The sequence below is a fragment of the Notamacropus eugenii genome, chromosome 4, assembly GCF_028372415.1.
Source record: "Notamacropus eugenii isolate mMacEug1 chromosome 4, mMacEug1.pri_v2, whole genome shotgun sequence".
NCBI classification, from domain to species: Eukaryota; Metazoa; Chordata; class Mammalia; order Diprotodontia; family Macropodidae; genus Notamacropus; species Notamacropus eugenii.
The window spans coordinates 410,068,217-410,087,771 of record NC_092875.1 but is presented as its reverse complement, the minus strand read 5'-3'; the positions used below and the strand labels follow the sequence as shown (position 1 = coordinate 410,087,771).

Below are 19,555 nucleotides of genomic sequence, written 5' to 3'. Positions count from 1 at the left end.
CGTCCTGATGGATATCAGGTCACTGGATCCAGATGACTCAGAAGAAGAAAGTGAGGTTGGTGACCTTTGCACAGCCCTCCCTCACTCAAATCAAAGTTAACTGCAGGTCATGTCATCATCTTAATGTCATGGTCCTCTTCGAGAGCGAAGGACAAACACAATTCGACTCTTCATAAGTCCATTTGGGATTTTCTTAGCAAACATGCCAGAGCATGGTTTGCCATATCCTTCTCCAGTTTTGTTTTGTTTTAACAGAGGAAGAAACTGAGCAATGGTTTAGTGAATTGTCCAGGGACACACAGCTAGTAAGTATCTTAGGCTGCTTTGAACTCACGAGGATGAGTCTTTCCTGATCCAAGTCCAGTGCTCTATCTTCTGAGCTACCTAGCGACCCTAGATAATCAGGTTTGCAGAACCACAAAAGCAAAGGCATGAAAGTGAAGAGGTGGAGGGGTGATGGGGGACCCCAAAATACCGACAGTCCGGGTTGTGCTCGAATGAATTCAACTCAAGCCTTCTTAAAGCCAAAGAAAACAAAGTTTATTAAAGATTCGCCAAATTGGGTTGCCTCTTAAGGAGCCTAAGCATTTGTGATGCTTGTGTTCACAAGCAGGCCAGATAGAATCTCAGCTAGACAGAGTCTGAGCTGGATTGAATCTGAGCGCCTTCATGGAGGCAAGATGGAACTTAAATACAGAAAAGAATATAGGAGGGATCTGGGGGGTGGTGTGGTAGTCCAGGGCGATGGGAAGAGGGATTTAGGAAAGGTCTTGAGGAAAAGTCTAAGGAGGGAATCCAAGGAGGGTCTAAGGCTGGAAACACCTGGAGGCTATCACGAGACTGACTAGGGGGCACCTAGGTGGGAAGCATGTGGGGCAATCCAGAGATAACAGACAATGGTCATAGATTTGGGTATGAAAAGCCAGGTTCTGTGGAGAGATACAAGGGGAGCTCAATTTGAGCATGAAAAACCAGGTTAAGTGAGGGGATTCTAGGGGAGCTCAAGGAAGTTCCCAGAGTCTGAACCCCAACAAAAAAAGGAAAAGGTAGGATGAGAACTCCAACTCTTTTTGCTTTCCATTCCCCTTCCTGCTTCCAAGAATTGTCATCAAAAACTCTCAGACAAATTCATGATGCAAAATGCCATCCACATCCAGAGAAAGAACTATGGAATCGGAACACAGAATGAAGCAGACTATTTTCTCACTTGTTATGTTTGGTTTTATTTAGTTTTACTCCCATGCTTTCTCCCATTTGTTTTAATTCTTCTATGCAACACAACTAATGTGAAAATATGTTTAATAAGAATGCGTGTGTAGAGCCCATATAAAATCGCATGCCATCTTGGGGAGGGAGAAGGGAGAGAGGGGGAGAAAATTTAAAACTTATGGAAGTGATTGCTGAAAACTAAAAAAAACTAAATAAATTTGGAGGAAAAAAATAAAAATGACCAAAAAACTCTCAGATATTCCATCCATTTTTTCTCTCCATTTATAGATATTAACTTGTTCTGACTATAATCAATGCACTTGTGAAATAGCTTTGCAACTACCTGTTGGACCTTTACTCTCCTGGTAATCCAATTCTGTGTAACAAACTTTGATGAGCAAAGCACCATGCCAGGTGCTAAAGACATAGTAGTCTCTTAATAAATATGCTGAACTGAATTGAAAAAACAAGACAATTCCTAACCTCCAGGAGCTTCCAGTCCACTAAAAGGGATGTGACACATGCACATTTAATTAATAATTCAAGGTAGATTGTGATAGAGACCAGGAGAATTCCAGGTAAAGTAAATTAGGGAAATTTAAGGAGGAGAGATCACTTTCAGTGATCTCATGTTTGAATGCATGGTGGAGAGAAGGCAGAATAAAATCAGGATCAGCAACCAGAAACTGGGTTGAAATTAAATTGTAAAGATCTTAAAGTTTCAATAAGATCATAGGTTTCTATTTTATTCTGCAGATTATTGGGAATCCACTGAAGGTTTTAGACAGAAAAGCAATATGTTCAAGATGGTATGTTATAACATAGACTTTGAAAAGCTTCTAGGTATACAAAGACTTCAGCTGCCTAACTTTCTGGTAAATACTGAATAGACTGGTGACTCAATTTGAGTTTAATGCTGACTATGCCTTTAAGAATGAAGAATTCCAAACTGAACATTCACATAACCTAATGAGTCAGGATATGCCAGGGCAGCTGTGTAGCACAGTTCTGTTTGCATGCTGTTTTCACAAATACTGGGTCAGCAATTCCCACAGTGGGAGCAAGGGACTCCTGTTGTTCCATCTTTGTTTAAATGTCTGTGATACATACATCCAGAAGATGCTGGGGGAAGAAAATACTTTGCAAATTAAATTCAAGAACTGGAGGATTTGAGAGTATGAATATTCTGAGGGAAGTGTGAGAGCAGGCATTTATTTGTGGTGGGAGGATATGGGAAAAGAACAGATGTCTGTAGATACTAAGATACTGAAAAGTCAAATAAACACTGCAGAAGAGCAAACTTACAGAGAAAAAAATGTTTAAAAGGATCACAAGATAGCAAAATAGTTATTGTTGTTTTAAAGAATGGGAAACACAGACCTTTATGTTAGCAATCTGGTAGCATGTATGTGTGTATGCATATATATATATGTATGTGTGTTTATTCAGATATATGTTTGTGTATATTTTTGTTGTCCAGTTTTCAGTTGTGTGTGATTCTTTGTAACTGAGTTTGAGAATTTCTTGGCAAAGATATTGGAGTGGTTTGCTATTTCCTTTTCAGGCTCATTTTGCAGATGAGGAAACAGAGGCAAACAGGGTTAAGTGATTTGCCCAGGGTCACACAGCTAGTAAGTGTCTGAGACAGGATTTGAACTCAAAAAGATGATTTTTCCTGACTCCAGGCCCAGCACTCTATCCATTGGGTGCCCAGCAGTGTGTGTGTGTGTGCCCAGCAGTGTGTGTGTGTGTGCCTGTGTGTGTCTGTATATGTATACTCATGCATACACATAAATGTATTGTATATGTATCTGTGTGTATCTCTATGTATGTGGGGGTATGGGGATGAATGAGTGAGCTTTACAAGCCAAACCATACATTATAGGAAACCCCTCTATTGTTCTATACTTTCCTCAATGTGTGGGTGTCTCACAAACTAGGATAATGTGTATTATGTCTGGAAAGCCTCCAAAAAGATTAGTGTTAAAAGAAGAACCTTAATGGTTCCCAGAGCAGGTTGAGGTTGAGAGTCCTTTCCCACGCTGAAATGAACCCAGCACTATAATACAGTGTTCCAAAAGTCTTATTGTGGCTTACACCTTGTAGAAATACTCAAAAATGGAAGCATTTATTAAATTGGCTTTCCTGAATGTACTGATGAAAGAGGATATCTTTATGAAAAGTGACATCATCTTTGACAAGAAAAATCTAAATGGTGAAAGTCACCAATTCTCTTCTTACACAGCTCTGAGAAAGTGCTAGGAGCTTGAAGGAGAGACAGCCAGAAGAAGTAAAATGCTTTTGTTCTAATAAATGGAGACTTCCCTTTTTTCAAAATATTTAGACCTTTCTCTAAATAAGTGGTGATTCATAATCTATTCTTTGTGAAATCCTTAGCTTGAAATGAGCATGAAATCCTTGACAGTTAATACTTTATCCTTATTGTCCTCTTCTCTTTCCACTTCATATCTATTCCCTACTTAATTCCAATTTATTTTTCTGTTCCTGCCACCCCCAATTTCTCAAACCCTACCACTGTCCCAGTTTCTCTTGTCTCTTGCTTGCTATAAAAGTAGCTGCAGTGAAAGGAAAGTTCTCACTTAAAAAAAAAAAACAACACCTGAGCCCCATAAAGTAATGTGGCTTGTCCACAATACATCATAACCCAGACTGAGGCATATTCCTGGGCCTCTAAGACAACTGAAAATCTGTAGTAAAAGCTGAATCCATTATGGATAAACTATAAAACAGGTTTTAATTCAATCCCAAGACACCGATTATATAATGTTCCACTGTGTGTATCATAGTTTCAATTTGGGGAAAAAATATTTCCAATTTCCACCTGCTGTAGTGAACACCACTTGTTTCCCTAATCTTTCAAGAGAGCCTCTATGTAGAACACATATTACAAGAATTATAGGTTGGCAAGAAGGTAAGTAAAACATCTTGATAAATTGGAAGGGGTAAGGAGAAGAAATCTTACAACTCTGATTACATCAGAGTTGATGACAAAGCACTCTGCTATTATATGACCTAATAAATTCAGATCCAAATGCTGGACCAGTGCTTCAGGTAATTGATGCTTCCTATCGCCATGTTTTCCATCACCACAATGGAACAGAATCATGTTTCAATTTACAAGTATAGTCCTAGACAGGAGGAACCTAGCTGTAGATAATGACCCACCAAACATATTCTTGGATTTGTTTAAATGAGGGCCAGTGAGATACCACTAAGAATCAGGAAGATCTCTCTTCAGACTCCACAATCAATGAATTTAATGTATGCACATGTTAAAGTGTTTATACATCTGATTTTGACATCATTTCCTGAAGTAAACTAAAACCAGAACACGAGATTCAATATAATATGACAATATATATTAATCTATAAGAATTCATTAAGCACCTAGCATACTATAGGGCAGTGAGTTGGATAGAGTGCTGGCCCCAGAGTCAGGAAGACTTGAGTTTAAATCTGGCCTCAGACACTTTATTGTGTGACCCTGGGAAAGTCATTTAGCCCTGTTTGCCTCCATTTCCCCACCTGCAAATGAGCTATTGAAGAAAGTGGAAAACCATTCCCATATTTTTCCCAAGAAAACCCCAAATGGGGTCACAAAGAAATGATAAAACAATATAAGTATTAGCTCTGCACTAGAGTTGTTGCAGATGAGTAGATACAAGGGGACAGATGGGGAAAATGTCTAGTATTTAGAATAAATAAGATTTGGTAACTGATTGGATGTAGGGAATGAGGGAGAGTGAAATAGCAAGGATGATTCCTAAGTTGCAAAACCAGCTGACTGGAAGAATGGTATGGTAGGTACCCTTGGAAATAGGAAAGTGACAAGAAGAGGCAGATATAGAAGGAAAGATGATGAGTTCTCTTTTGGAAATGTTGAGTTTGAGACACGAGCAGTGGAAGAGGGAATTAATGTAGGATTTGTAGTTTGGGTTTGAACCCTGGCTCTCCCTCTCACTATTTGTGTGACCTTAAGCAAGTCATCCTTCTGGGCTTCACTGTCCTCATCTGTAAAATGATGGTGTTGAAGTAGAAGACCCCCAAGGTCCCTTGAAACTCTAAATCTGTGATTCTACAGTCCCACAATTTGTCTAGAAACTTGTCCTCACCACAAAGGTTCCTTCCCCACACATGTAGCACTGTTTCAGCTCCATCTGAGCCTAATGCCCATTTGGGGACTTCCCATCCTAAGAACAGTGTGGGAAGGAGTAGATGACAGCAATAAAAAATGATCAAAGGGAACTGGAACCGCTGAGGAAAGGGTAAAAGAACTGATCTTATTTAATTTGGAAAAGAGAGAAAAAGGAGTGTCTTTAAACTGTCTTACAATATAGGAAGGGTTATAATACAGAAGATGGTAAGCAGCTGTTCCCCATCTCTTTTGAGGACTGTACAGGAAATGCTTCCTTGAGTCTACACTACCCATCCACTTGATCTGTACCCTCACCTCCCACCAGGCAAAACTCCTGATGGTCTGCCAAATGTAGTTCTTCCTTCCTCTTCTTTATATTTACACAGACACTCCCAAATACTTGGAAGAGCATTTTTTTCTCACCTGCCAAATACACATTCCTTTTTTCCCTTCAAACCTTACTCTGAGCTCACCTCCTCTGTACGACATTCCCTGGCTAGGCAGAACTAAGTGGTGATGCTTTATCTGCAACTGACACATCCTTCTGTGTGTGTTTGTTGATTCATTCATTCAGTTAATATTTTCTGATTGTTGTTTATCCTTCATTCTCGAAGAGGACTAATGACATTAGAAAGGTGATGCCATAACTTGCAGGTACATTGAATTTCAGTGAGGCAGGGCTGTGCAAAGACGTCAGCCTCACTCTCTCCTCCAGAGCCATCTGGGTACAGTGGCAAGATATAGATCCGGATGACTGTGGATGGCCCCTGATGAAATGGGAGACCTTGGCCTTGGTAGTCTAGGAGATGAGAAAGAAATGTGAAAATAACTTTAACATGAAACATTTTAGGGATATGAAAGCCATGTAAATAAGAAGGACAGAGGATAAGGATGTTCTAGCTGGCATTAATCAATGCAGGCTTTGTGAAGGGTATGGATGGCTAAGTGTATATGTGTTCTTTCCTTTTCCTAGTTAGCAACATCTCTATATTATGTAAAATCTTGCACAAGCATTTAATAAATTTTAGTTGCCTTTTTATAATAATGAATTATAATAATCTGGCTTCAAGTTCCATTTAAGGAACTCATAAGCTGCATAGGTTACAAACTGGATGCATTAGTCAGCCTCTGAAACCTTTTCCCTAGACATCTTTAACAAATGAAAAAAGAAAGTGTCAGGGTTGGTTTAGCCATAACCTGGTTAAGATAGGGTGATGTGGGGGAGACAGGAGGGGCCACCATTTAAGGGTCAGAGGGACAATGCAATGCCACATCTATTAAGTGCTTACTACATACAATCCACTGTGCTAAATGCGGAGGATAAAACCTCTGAAAATATATAACTTTCCAATTCCTTAATCAGTACTTTTGAGGAAACAAAATGCAGTAGTTACTTTAAAAAGAACATAATTTTGAAATGTTGCCATTATGGCATAGAACGTTAAGAGCTGAAAGTCAACATAAGGTTTATTTCTATTTGGATACAATGCCAATCTTGGGAATTACTCTGGAACCAAAAGTACCTCATTCATTATGAGGCATACATAGAATTTCTTTGTCATGAACCCCAAGATAAATCATGATTCTTATTCACCTTTACTAATTGCCAAAGTTCTAGCTTCATAACCTGATTCTTCCATTGAGAAAGCTGATGACAAGAAAGACACAGACATGAGTGAAGAAATCTCCCATTAGTTCACATGGGGTTGGGAGCAAGTAGCAATCTCCTCCTACAAGACAGATGGAAAGCTCTCTCTCCTGCCAGAAACTTTGGAAGACAATATTGCCACATATGATGTACTTGAAATGGGAAAATCTGGCTGTTTACATTCCATTTATGGCCATAATTTGTTGGAGGAGTCCCCAGTGTAAAACTGATCTCCTACCATTCTTTCAGTCTTGGAGTCATATTAGCTTCCACCAGCTAGTTCTCATATCTTTTAAAATCTATATGTCTGGGAATGGTACAGATGCCAAGTTACTATGGTTTCTATTTGGGATAGGAACCCTTCATTTGTATTCAGTAAAAAGTTTTGCATTGACTTTGAGTTAATATAAAAGAGAGCCAAAGCCAAGTTCACGTGGATTGACTTTCTTGGAGTACTCCGATTTTAAGTGTCAAAATTGCCCTTTCTAACAAAAGCACTGTTTTCCGTTGCAGCCACAAGAACACTATCTTTAATTCAAAACATGAGGGGAATACATTGCTCATTTTGTCAATGAATCTTTCATATTTCTTCTTTAAGTGGTCTTGGACTTCTGTGTATCCTTCAATGTGGATGTGAAAAATGCAATGACTTTCAGTGGCCCAGTGGAGGACATGTTTGGATACACAGTGCAGCAATATGAAAATGAAGAAGGCAAATGGTGAGTTTGTGGGCTATCGTTTTGTGGTTTTGTATTTATTTATTTATTTAAAAATCATTCACTGAAATTGTACTGTCTCCTGCTTTTTAAATGGACTGTTTTGAAATAAACCATTTGGAAGCAGAACATACTTTCTAATAGATGCTGTTGTGGAGAAATAGATTTAAAGTTTCTTGGTTTTTTTGTTTTAATTCCCTGGCAGTAGGCCTTAAAGGATGTGGTCAGTGATTTCTGTTGCAGCCTGGCTTCACCTCAAAGGCCCCTGACTAAAACCGTTTAGCAATTAAGCTGCTGTGGGGAGAGTTCAACATTTAACAAACATTTATTAAGTTCCTGCTGTGCTGTGTGAAATGGTATGAAGAAGAGATACAGAGTTAATTAAAATAGTATCTCTACAACATATTTGACAAAGCTATCTGAATTTTTCCCGGCAGTGTGATTAGTGACTATGTAAATCACTCAAAGTCAGACCCTGGTCTCCCTGGTCTCCTTGGGGTTAGAATTTGCACCAACTTTACATATTGCTTCACTATAGCATGCTGCCTTCTATGAAGGGGCCAAAGTCATGGTAAGGGTACACAGTAGTTTAGTGTGAATGAGAGAATAAGTAAGGTAGAAGAACAGAGGTTGTGTTCAGAGTCAAATTGTCGTGTCAGACCTTGACCATGGTACAATCTTGAAAGATAGTGAGGTTAAAAGCGTTGGTGTGTTGGTGTCTGGCTAAAGTGGGGATCAGAAGGAGGTCAGTGGTGTTGAAGGATTAGAGGAACTCTGTATGTGTGTGGGGGAGGACCATCAGATGGTCACTGAAGTCATCGTAGATGATGACCAGGGTTGCCAAGGGAGAAAATCTTAAATCTGGTGCTAAAGTTATTGAAAAAATTAGGTGAATGGCCTCAAGAGTTCCATAGTTCTTCTTATTTTTGAATTTGAATGAGAAAGTGAGGGGCCAGGTGAGATCATTCTTTCAAACAGCTAATTTTTGTACTAGATCTCAGATTTCATTGATCACAAGAACACTCAATGAGGAAACTTTCTACTGATGAATATCTGCTAATAATGTTAGAGATTTCCCATTTATACTGGGAGATTAAGTTACTTGCCCAGGATCACACAGTCTCTTTTTCTCAAAATTTATTTATTTATTTTTAGTTTTCAGCATTCATTTCCACAAAATTTTGAGCTCCAAATTTTCTCCCCATCTCTCCCCTCCTCCCACTCAAAAACACCATGCATTCCAATTACCTCTTCCCCCAATCTGCCCTCCCTTCTATCACACCCCTCCCTTCCCTTATCCCCATCTTCTCCATTTTATTATAGGGCAAGATAGATTTCTATACTCCATTACTAGTATTTCTTATTTCACCGTTGCATGCAAAAACAATTCTCAACATTCATTCCTAAAACTTTGAGTTCCAACTTCTCTCCCTTCCTCCCTCCCTACCCATCACCACTGAGAAAGCAAGCAGTTCAGCATAAGTTATACATGTGTAGTCATGCAAAGCACTTCCATAACAGTCATGTTTTAAAAGACTATCTATATTTCCTTCTATCCTATCCTGCCCCTCCCCCATTTATTCTATTCTCTCTTTTGATCCTGTCTCCCCTCAAAAGTGTTTATTTCTAATTACCTCATACTCCCATTTGCCCTCCCTTTTATCAACCCCCCTACTCCTTGCTTATCCCCTTCTCCCCTACTTTCCTGTAGGGTAAGATAGATTTTCATACCAAATTGAGTGTGCATGTTATTCCCTCCTTAAGCCAAATGTGATGAGAGTAAGCTTCACTTTTTGCCTCTCCCTTCCCCCCTTTTCCCCTCCATTGAAAAAGCTTTTTCTTGCCTCTTTTATGAGAGATCATTTACCTCATTTCATTTCTTCCTTTTTCCTCCCAATATATTCCTCTCTCAGCCCTTAATTTTATTTTTTTTAGATATGATCCCTTCCTATTCACCTCATCCTGTGCCCTCTGTCTATGTGTATGTATATATATGTATATATGTGCATGTGTACGTGTGTGCCTGTGTGTGTGTGTATAATCCCTCCAACTACCCAAAAACTGAGAAAAGTTTCAAGAGTTACAAATATTATCTTTCCATGTAGGAATGTAAACAGTTCAACTTCAGTAAGTCCCTTATGATTTCTCTTTCCTGTTTACCTTGTCATGATTCTCTTGATTCTTATGTTTGAAAGTTAGTTTTTCTATTCAGTTCTGGTTTTTTCATCAAGAATGCTTGAAAGTCCTCTATTTCATTGAATGACCATTTTACCCTTGAAATAGTATAATCAGTTTTGCTGGGAAGGTGATTCTTGGTTTTAATTCTAGTTCCTTTGGCTTCTGGAATATCATATTCCATGCCCTTCGATCCCTTAATGTAGAAGCTGCTAGATCTTGTGTTATCCTGACTGTATTTCCACAATACTTGAATTGTTTCTTTCTAGCTGCTTGCAATATTTTTTCCTTGACCTGGGAACTCTGGAATTTGGCTACAATATTCCTAGGAGTTTTCCTTTTCTAATATCTTTCAGAATGTGATTGGTGGATTCCTTCGATATTTATTTTACCCTCTGGTTCTAGAATATTAGGTCAGTTTTCCTTGATAATTTCATGAAAGATGATGTCTAGGCTCTTTTTTTGATCATGGCTTTCAGGTAGTCCCATAATTTTTAAATTGTCTCTCTTGGATCTATTTTCCAGATCAGTTGTTTTTCCAATGAGATATTTCACACTGTCTTCTATTTTTTCATTCTTTTGTTTTGTTTAGTAATTTCTTAGTTTCTCATGAAGTCGTTAGCTTCCTATCTACACCATTCTAATTTTTAAAAACTATTTTCTTCAGTGAACTTTTGAACTTCCTTTTCCATTTGGCTAATTCTGCTTTTTAAAGCATTCTTCTCCTCATTGGCTTTTTGGATCTCTTTTGCCATTTGAGTTAATCTAGTTTTAAAGGTGTTATTTTCTTCAGAATTTTTTGGGTCTCCTTTAGCAAGCTGTTGACTCGCTTTTCATAATTTTCTTCCATTGCTCTCATATCTCTTCCCAGTTTTTTCCTCCACTTCTCTTACTTTATTTTCAAAATCCTTTTTGAGCTTGTCTATGGCCTGAGACCATTGCATATTTGTTTTGGAAGTTTTGTATACAGAAGCCTTGACTTTTATGTCTTCTGATAGTATGCATTGTTCTTCCTCATCCAAAAAGATGGAAGAAAATACCTGTTCACCAAGAAAGTAACCTTCTGTAGTCTTACTTTTTCCCCTTTTTTGGCCATTTTCCCAGCCAGTTACTTGACTTTTGAGTCCCTTGTCAAGTGGAGGGTATACTCTAGGGACCTGTAAGTTCTCAGTTCCTCCAAGATGGCACAATCATGGGAGAGGAGTTTACTCCTCTCCTGGCCTACACTCTGGTCAGGAAGCAACCACAAACTTTTCTGCCCTGGATTTTTGAGTAGATTCCCTCTCCAGAGTCACCACCAGCTCCACCAGGTAGTGCTCCTCCTCACCCTAGGACTGCAACTCAGGGTTGAGACTCAGATCAGGGCTCAATTCCCCCAGGATCTTTAGGTTTAGGGCTCCAAAAATGGATGCTGCTGTGCAGTAGCTGCTGCCACCCTGGGTCAGGGGTCAGACCGCATTCCCTTCTCACTCAGGTAAAAGAGCTTTCTCTCTGACCTTTGAAGCTGTCTTTGGCCTTTATGGGGTGAGGAATCTGGAAACCATAGCTGCTGCCCATGATCCTGTGCCCTGAAGCCTGCTCTAATACTATCCATGCTGTACAGCACAGCCAAGGCTGAACTGCGCTCTGCTCCAAGACCAGTGTGATAGACCTTTCCTGTTGGCCTTCCAGGCTGTCTTGAGCTGGAAATCTCTTTCATTCTGTGTTTTGTGGCTTCTGCTGCTCTAGAATTTGTTTAGAGTCATTTTTTACAGGTATTTCATGGGATATAGGGGGAAAGCTTCTACAGGTCTGCCCTTCTACTCTGCCATCTTGGCTCCACCCTGGCCACAGTCTCTTAAACCTTGAACTTAAACTCTGGTTTTCCTGACTTCTTTTTTAGTCCACTAGCCTTGCCTGCTGCCTCTCAAAAGTGTTAACATACTTTCAATAATTACCCCTCAACCACTCAAGGAATATTTTGTTCGTCTCTGAGGTTTGGCTTCTAAATGTTTCCTACTTTAGAAAGATAGCACTAGGAATGAGAACTTCCTGTTAAAATTTATTATGAGCATATATGTGTGTATGTATCTGTGTGTTTCTGTAGTGGTTTCTTGACTTTTTGAACAAATAACATATACTGGGTATAAAATTTTTATGGATGTAGAAGCACTCCATTGATTCGCATTCAATATAGTTAACACAAAGCATGGGATTTTGTAGAGAAAGGGCAGGAGTTTTATTGAACTATACTTCAGTCTGAATACCCAAACTAAGCATACCTTTTCCTGAGGTAATGACACTAATAAACAAAACAGAAGCAGCAACATCTATTTGCATAAAAGAGTTCCATCAATCTGCCATTATCCTCTCCTAGGGGAGAAGGGCCAAAACATGCTTCTTTTGTTGCTCTGTTGGACTTTAACCATGTTTAACTTTAACATGGTAGGTGACAGGCTGCCAGAGATTGTGAAGAGCATGAGGACCCAAGTTCTAAATGTGGAAGACATTTTTGCATCTGCACTTATCCCAAATGCCAGTACTATAACAGACATATGTCCCAAATAGAAATGAAGGGCATGCATTTTCCCTAATGTTTTCTTGAATGAATGAATGCATGATTAATGAATGACAAAGCATTTAAATGCCCAAGATGTGTCAGGGTTTTAGGGATACAAATACAGTGTTTGCCCTCAGGAAGGCTATGTTCTCATAGGAGTAGACCTAGGACATCTAGGGTAGTAGTGGCCAGGGAAGAGGGAATGGGAGGGATACAGAGAGTCAGGGGCTCAGATGGTAGATGGCTTGCCAAATTTGTGTCAAAGAACCCATACTATGTATATAATTTAAATTTCCTCAATCCTCCCTCTTTCTTGTAACTCTTGACACCACTTTTTAAGTGGTTAGACCTCAGTATCTTAATTTTTCCTTCTATCTACAATGTCTCTTTCCTCTGGTACACCATCTAGCCAATAATAGGCAGTTAATAACTGTCTGTTGAATTGAAATATGCCTGAAATTCAAGAAGCTGACACCAGGTAAATAGGTTATGGAAAAGAAAAGGAAAACTTGAGAGAAATCTGGAAGAATTGACAGGACTTAATCATAGCTGGGATGTAAGGGATGAAGCTATCAGAGAAAATTGGGCAGAACACAAGTGCATTTTGTCAGAAGGGAGAAGCTCTAGCTCCTAGCTCTAGCACAAGCCCTGGTATAAGCAGACACTACAGCAAACCCTCTGAAAGGAGTCAGTCTGTTCCCTGTAGAACCTTATTTGTTACTGCCTCTGCTCCAGTCCCACAATCTTTCTCGAGCTCAGTTTCTGACCCTGCCTTGGCTTTCACTCCTAGATTTGCCTCAAACTACAGTCACCTCACTAAATCAGCTTTCCTGCTGTTGAGGTTGATAGACTCCTGGACTTGGAGCTCAGAAGACCAAAGTTCAAATCATGCCTAAGATATTGATTGGCCAACTGTGTGAACCTGGACAAGGCACTCAGCCCTTTGAGACTCAGCTGCTTAATGGGGGAATAATATGAGCATTTAAATGGGGATCTTAAATCTTAAATGGGGATAATATGAGCATTTACTTCCCAAGATTGTTATAAGGAGCAACATTATAGATATGATAATAGCTATAGAGATAATAATCAATATTCAATAATTATTATTACTTACCTACTATATATGAACAAGTATCTTTATATGCCCAAATATATTATATATTTATCTATAATATGATCTATAATAATATAATTATCTATATTAATCTGATCATAGATATAGGTATAAGAATAGAAAATAGATATAAAATGCTTTGCAAACCTTATAACAATCAGTCAGTAAGTGTTTTATTAAGTGCCTACTATGTGCCAGACAGAGTGCTAAGCACTGTGGATACAAAGAAAGGTAAAGGAACTCACAGTCTAATCAAGGAGACAAGATGCAAACAACTATGCAAAAACAATCTCTGTACAAAATGAATTGGAAATATTCAACAGAGAGAAGACACAAGAATTAAGACAAATTGATTGGAAAGGGCTTCCTGGAGGAGATGGGCCTTTAACTGGGACTTTAAGGAAGGTAAGAGAAATGAGGAGGATGAGCATTCCAGGCATAGAAGCCAGTCAATGAAAATCCCCAGAGTTCAGAGACGGATATCTTGTCCTAAGGACAGTAAAGAGGCACTGTATGTCACAGTCACTGTATCACAGAGTATGTGGTAGAAAGCAAAATGTTAGAATACTGGAAAGTTGTGTTTTTGTTTTTGTTGTGTTTTGTTTTGAGGGCAAGTTATGAAGGAGTTTGAACACCAAACAGAAGATTTTATATTTGATTCTGGAAGTGATTGGGAACCTCTGGAGTTAAATCACTTATCATCATTGGAAATATAGTACCAGAGACCTAATATCCTACCTATTTATTTATCCTCATTCAAGATCATCTCATTGTGCCTCTCAAAGTTCCAGGCTCTGACCTTCTTCTTGGCCACAATACTACAATTGGAACTTGCTCCCTTTCTCTGTCTTTCTTGGCTCTTAGATGCTTCTTCACCCAAATTAGGGCTTATACTCTTCTGGATGCTAGAGCTAGGACCACACGAACACCTCCTCTCAGTACCACCCAGAGAGAAGGGGTCTGGGCAGAAAAGCTCAAAGATTTGTAGAAGGATGCTAGGGGTGCTAGAGCTGTATTCAGAGGACCTGGATTTACTGGCTCTACCACTTAATACCTGAATGACCTTGAATCCCTGAGATGGGGCCTCAGCACCTCATCTGGAAGTTAAGGAAACAGAACTAAGAGATTTCTAACTACCCTTACAACTTCTAGCTCTAAATCTGTGACTTTACACTGCTATGACTCCAAAGATTTTGGCCTGGGTCGTGGAAAAAAATACTTATCTACATTTTATTTATATTTTCATTTATTTTCTTAAATATTTCCCAATTATATTTTAATCTAGTTCAGGCCACACTCAGAAGTGTTGTGTGTTTGACGCCTCTCTTCTAGCTAACTGGAAAAAAATCTCCCCTCTCCCTTCTAAATTGCCAAACCAGGGTGCATGCATAGTAACAGCATATAGTATTTAGACTTATAGCAAAAAAGCAAATGTAGAAACAATTGTTTGAATATGCTATAAATGTTTATAAAACTAGAAAAGAAGCAAAATGACTTAAAGGGAAAAAATTTTTCTGGGAAGCTTTTATTCAAGGGTCTGTTTGACACTATGCCAATTACTTACTTCTACAGTTAATGTTAAACACCCACAATACTAGTTTTAAAAAATTAGTTTGTCAGTAAGGGAGATTGGCTTCCCTTCACCATGCTGCAGTGGAAGAAGTGCTGGGGGAGGAACCAGAGGCTCTGGGTTCTAATCCTGCCTCTGCCTCTAACTTGGATGAGTCACTCTTTCTGGACCATCTGTAAAAATTATCCTGATCTATCCAGAGGTAAAGTGACTTAGTTCATGCCTGGGCTCTGCCTGTAACTGGTACTATAACTTTGAATAAGTAATTTAACCTGTTTTAGATAACCCCACAGGTTCGCTTTAGGTGTAAATCTATGATCTTGTGTGATGTGAGCCATATCTAAATAGAAATCCCTAAATCTCTCCCATGCCTCTCTGAATGACCCCAGGAGGCATTTAGACTGTTCCCCTCATGTCTACAGTTGAGGAAACCAAAGCCTCAGTGACTTGCCTAAGGTCACACAACTAGCTAGGGACAGAGCCAAGACATGAACCTAGAGTTTTTGAGTCCCCATTCATTTCTCTCTGAATCTTCAAGGGACCTCACACTTTCTAATTTAGTCATTTAATAGTATCTAACATACTAATGGTTAATTATTCAACTTTAAGCATATCTATCTTCTGCTAAAACCACTGTGGTTTAAAGAATGAACTTAAAAAACAGATGACAATCCTTAAGTTGAGAGAGTCACTTGTTCCTGTCGTTTTGAAAAATTGAAAGTGATTAAAAAGGGAACAATTGGCTGTGTAGTTTCCAGCACCTCACTGTGTGGCTTCCTTTACATAGAATCTCTGACTCCAAAATCACGTGGTTTCTCAGTAGCAGGATACATTCTACCTTGGATGAAGTTCAGCTTTTTTTTCATTGTGTTTACCATGAGCTAAAGGGTTTAGGGAGCTTTTGAAACAAAATTTACGTAATTGCTTTTATTTAAAAAGAAGATATAATATGCTCTACATCAACCAGGTCCCTTGAATCTAGGGATAATTATTAGCAGGGCTGACCCTAGGGAAAACTTTGAAGGTTGGTGAGGCTTGTCTTGGATTTTCCTTCTTCTTCTTCTTCCTAGAGATAACACATTATGGTTGAATGTAGACTCCCTAGGACTGCCCTCTTCAGCCTATGTTGGGCCTGTCACCTTCAGTAAGTGTCCTATGCCCTAAGGTGTTTCCAGCTCAAAACCTAGTGGGGTCTGTCCTCTGAAAATCCTGTTTCACACTAAAAAAAAAAAAAAAAAAAGGTAATCAATCTGGTCAATTTATTAATGGGAATGCATGCTCTCTTTTTTCCTGAATAGTCTTCTCAGGTAATCTGTGTACATTTATATGGTGGATTTTTCAAAGCAGTTATCTAACTCACAGGTTAGAGTTATATAGGGTATAGAGTATATATATATATATATATATAGAGAGAGAGAGAGAGAGAGAGAGAGTTATAGAGAGTTATATAGAGAGTTATATATAGAGAGAGTATATAGGGACTTCTGGACACTAGGGAAACATAGGCAGCTGGGGGCTCAGTGGATAGAGTCCTGGGCCAGGAATGAAAAAGACCTAAGGTCAAATCTGGCCTCAGACACTTCCTAGCTGTGTAACCCTGGGTAAGTCATTAACCTCTGTTTGCTTTTAATCCACTGGAAAAGGAAATGGTAAACCACTTTAATATCTTTGCCAAGAAAACCCCATGGACAGCATTGGTGTGTTTTCTATGGGGTTATGTAGAGTTGGACCAACTGAACAACAAGGAAGGCTTCTCAAATTAAGTAGCATATGCCTATTTAATGACTAATACATATATTGCTAGAAACTAACCTGCTTCTGTTCAGCAGAAAGGATTTGGCTCTGGAAAGCCTCCCACTCACCCTGCTGGCTTTGCTTTCCACCCTAGGACATGCACAATTAACAGTCATAACTCTGAATGTGAATTGGATGAACTGACCCATAAATAAGGCAAATGAACAAGCATTTATTCAGTACCTACTATGAGTTTGGTACTGACTGGTGCTAAGTGCTAAGTACTGACTTAAATTAGGAAAGAGAATCCAGCAATAGTTTGTTTACAATAAACACATGTGAAATATAAATATTCATACATAATTAAAGAGGCTAAAGCGAAATCTATTGTGTTTTAGCCAAACTCAAAAAGAGCAGAGATAGCATTCTTGATTTCAGATAAGACTAAAGTAAATACAGATGTGATTAAGGAGAGAGATAAGAAGGAAAATTACATTATGCTTAAAGGTACATAGCACTATGTATATCAATTCTCCATATGTATGCACAAAATAGGATACTATCTAAATAATTAAAGGAAAAGCTAATGGAATTGTAGGGAGAAGTAGTGAAACTATAATGGGGGTGGGGATGGGGAGCTCAGTCCATCTCTTATAGATCTAGATAAACAAGAAATAAATTAGGTATTTGAGTAGAATTTTAGAAAAATTGGAGATGATAGATCTTTGATATTAACTGAATGAGAATAATAAGGAATTTGGAGGCAGCTAGCAGCTCAGTGGATAGAGCACCAGGCCTGGAGTCAGGAAGATCTGAGTTCAAATCTAGCTTCAGACACTTCCTAGCTGTGTGACTCTATGCAAGGCATTTAACCTCTGATTGTCTGACAAAATGGAGCCACTGGAGTACAAAATGGCAAACCATTCCAGTATCTTTTCCAAGAAAACCCCAAAGGGATTGGACACAACTGAACAATAATAAAAATGACAGTAAGGAACTTGTGTACTTCCACACTGAATAGAGCAACTTTGGAAAAATTCACCAAGTATTGGAGCATAAAGACCTCACCAAAAATATAGAAAAGGAAAAATATTAAACACATCATTTGCTCATCACAATGCAATAAAAACCTATTTAATAAAGCTACCTTGAAGAAAGTATGAGATTAGGATGGAGGGAAATACACAATTATCCAACCTAACTAGAATTGTGGATACTACAAACACCCATAAAACCAAAGAGAAAAGCAAAATGGATTGGAAAGCAGAGTGCAATGATATGTTCTTTACAAGAAACTACTTGAAACAAAGATTCACAAAGAATAAAAATAAGCAAATTCAAATTAAAGCAACTCTGAGGTTCCTCCTTATACCAACAGATTATCAAAGTTGACAAAAATGTAAAATGACAACTGTTGGAAAACTGGCATATTAATGTACTGCTAATGGAACAGTGAACTAGTCCAGCCATTTCAGAAAACCATTTGGAATTATGCCTCAAAAAAAGTTGCTAAATTGTGCAAATTCTTTGATCTAGCATTCAAATTCTACTGCAGAGAGCACAACTGTGATGGGCTGGCCATGTTATTCGAATGCCAAACATATGGTTGCCTAGAGGAATATTTTATGGATACACAGGGCAAGCACTCACATGGTGGTCAGAAGAAGCGATACAAGGACATTCTCAAGGTCCTTCTTAAGAACTTTGGAATTGATTGTGTGACATGGGACACACTGGCACAGGACCAGCCAGCATGGCATACCCACAGAGAAGGTGCTGTGCTCTATAAGCAAAGCAGAATTGAAGTGGCTCAACAGAAACTCAAGAGGTGCAAATTTAGAGAATCTACCCCAAATGTTCATGGGGGTTTTTTGTGCCCTACCTGTGGAAGAGCATTCTGAACTCGTATTGGTCTGATCAGTCACAGTTGGATACTCAGTAACTTGACTTTCACATAGCGATGTCATTTTGGTCCCCTTCAAGAATGAAAGACAACAAACAACCACTAGTAGATCTGTACCCCAAAGAATCAAGGATAAAAGAAAAAGAACCATACAAACAAAAGCATCTATAGCAGCTCTTTGTGGGGCGGCAAAGAACAGGAAACTAAATGGGTGACCATCAATTGGGAAATAACTAGACAAACTATTATATATGAATGTAATGGATTGCCTTTGTTCCATGCCAAATGATGAAAGGGATAGTTTTGAAAAACACCTATTTAAACTGATGGAGAATGAAGGGAGCAGAATATGGAGAGAACTTTATACATCAACAACACTGTGAAAACAAAAAACCTCAAAAGTCTTTGCTCCTCAGGGAACAGAATGAGACTTTTTTTTTTACATAGCCAAGGCAGGAATTTGTTTTACTTGACTCTGAATATTCATTACAAAGGTGTTTTTTTTCCCTTTTTTGTTTATGATGGGGGAGGATGGGAGAGAAAGAAAATAATTATTTGTTCATTGAAAAAAATAAAATTTAACAAAAACAACAACATAGTTCTAACTGGTACTTAACTCAATATCCCAGCAAAATCGCTAGATAAAGAACTAAGGAATTCTTGATCTTCTCCTTGATGTGCCAGGGATATTGACTTGTGAGAAGGTAGATGCTCCCGCTGCCAGTGCTTTCCCTCACTTGAAAGCAAGGACTGATTCGTTTTTTGGTTTTGTGTTCCCAATGCCTAGT

At 38.7% G+C, this 19,555-nt stretch overlaps 1 protein-coding gene across 1 annotated transcript in view; it reads left to right on the top strand.

Annotated features, from left to right (window-relative positions):
* ITGA1 (integrin subunit alpha 1) overlaps window positions 1-19,555 on the top strand; it is a 210,340-nt gene that overhangs the window by 63,057 nt on the left and 127,728 nt on the right. The window contains exon 2 of the mRNA XM_072605656.1: window positions 7,612-7,732. Coding sequence (XP_072461757.1) covers window positions 7,612-7,732 — 121 coding nt within the window. The remainder of the gene's footprint in view (window positions 1-7,611; window positions 7,733-19,555) is intronic.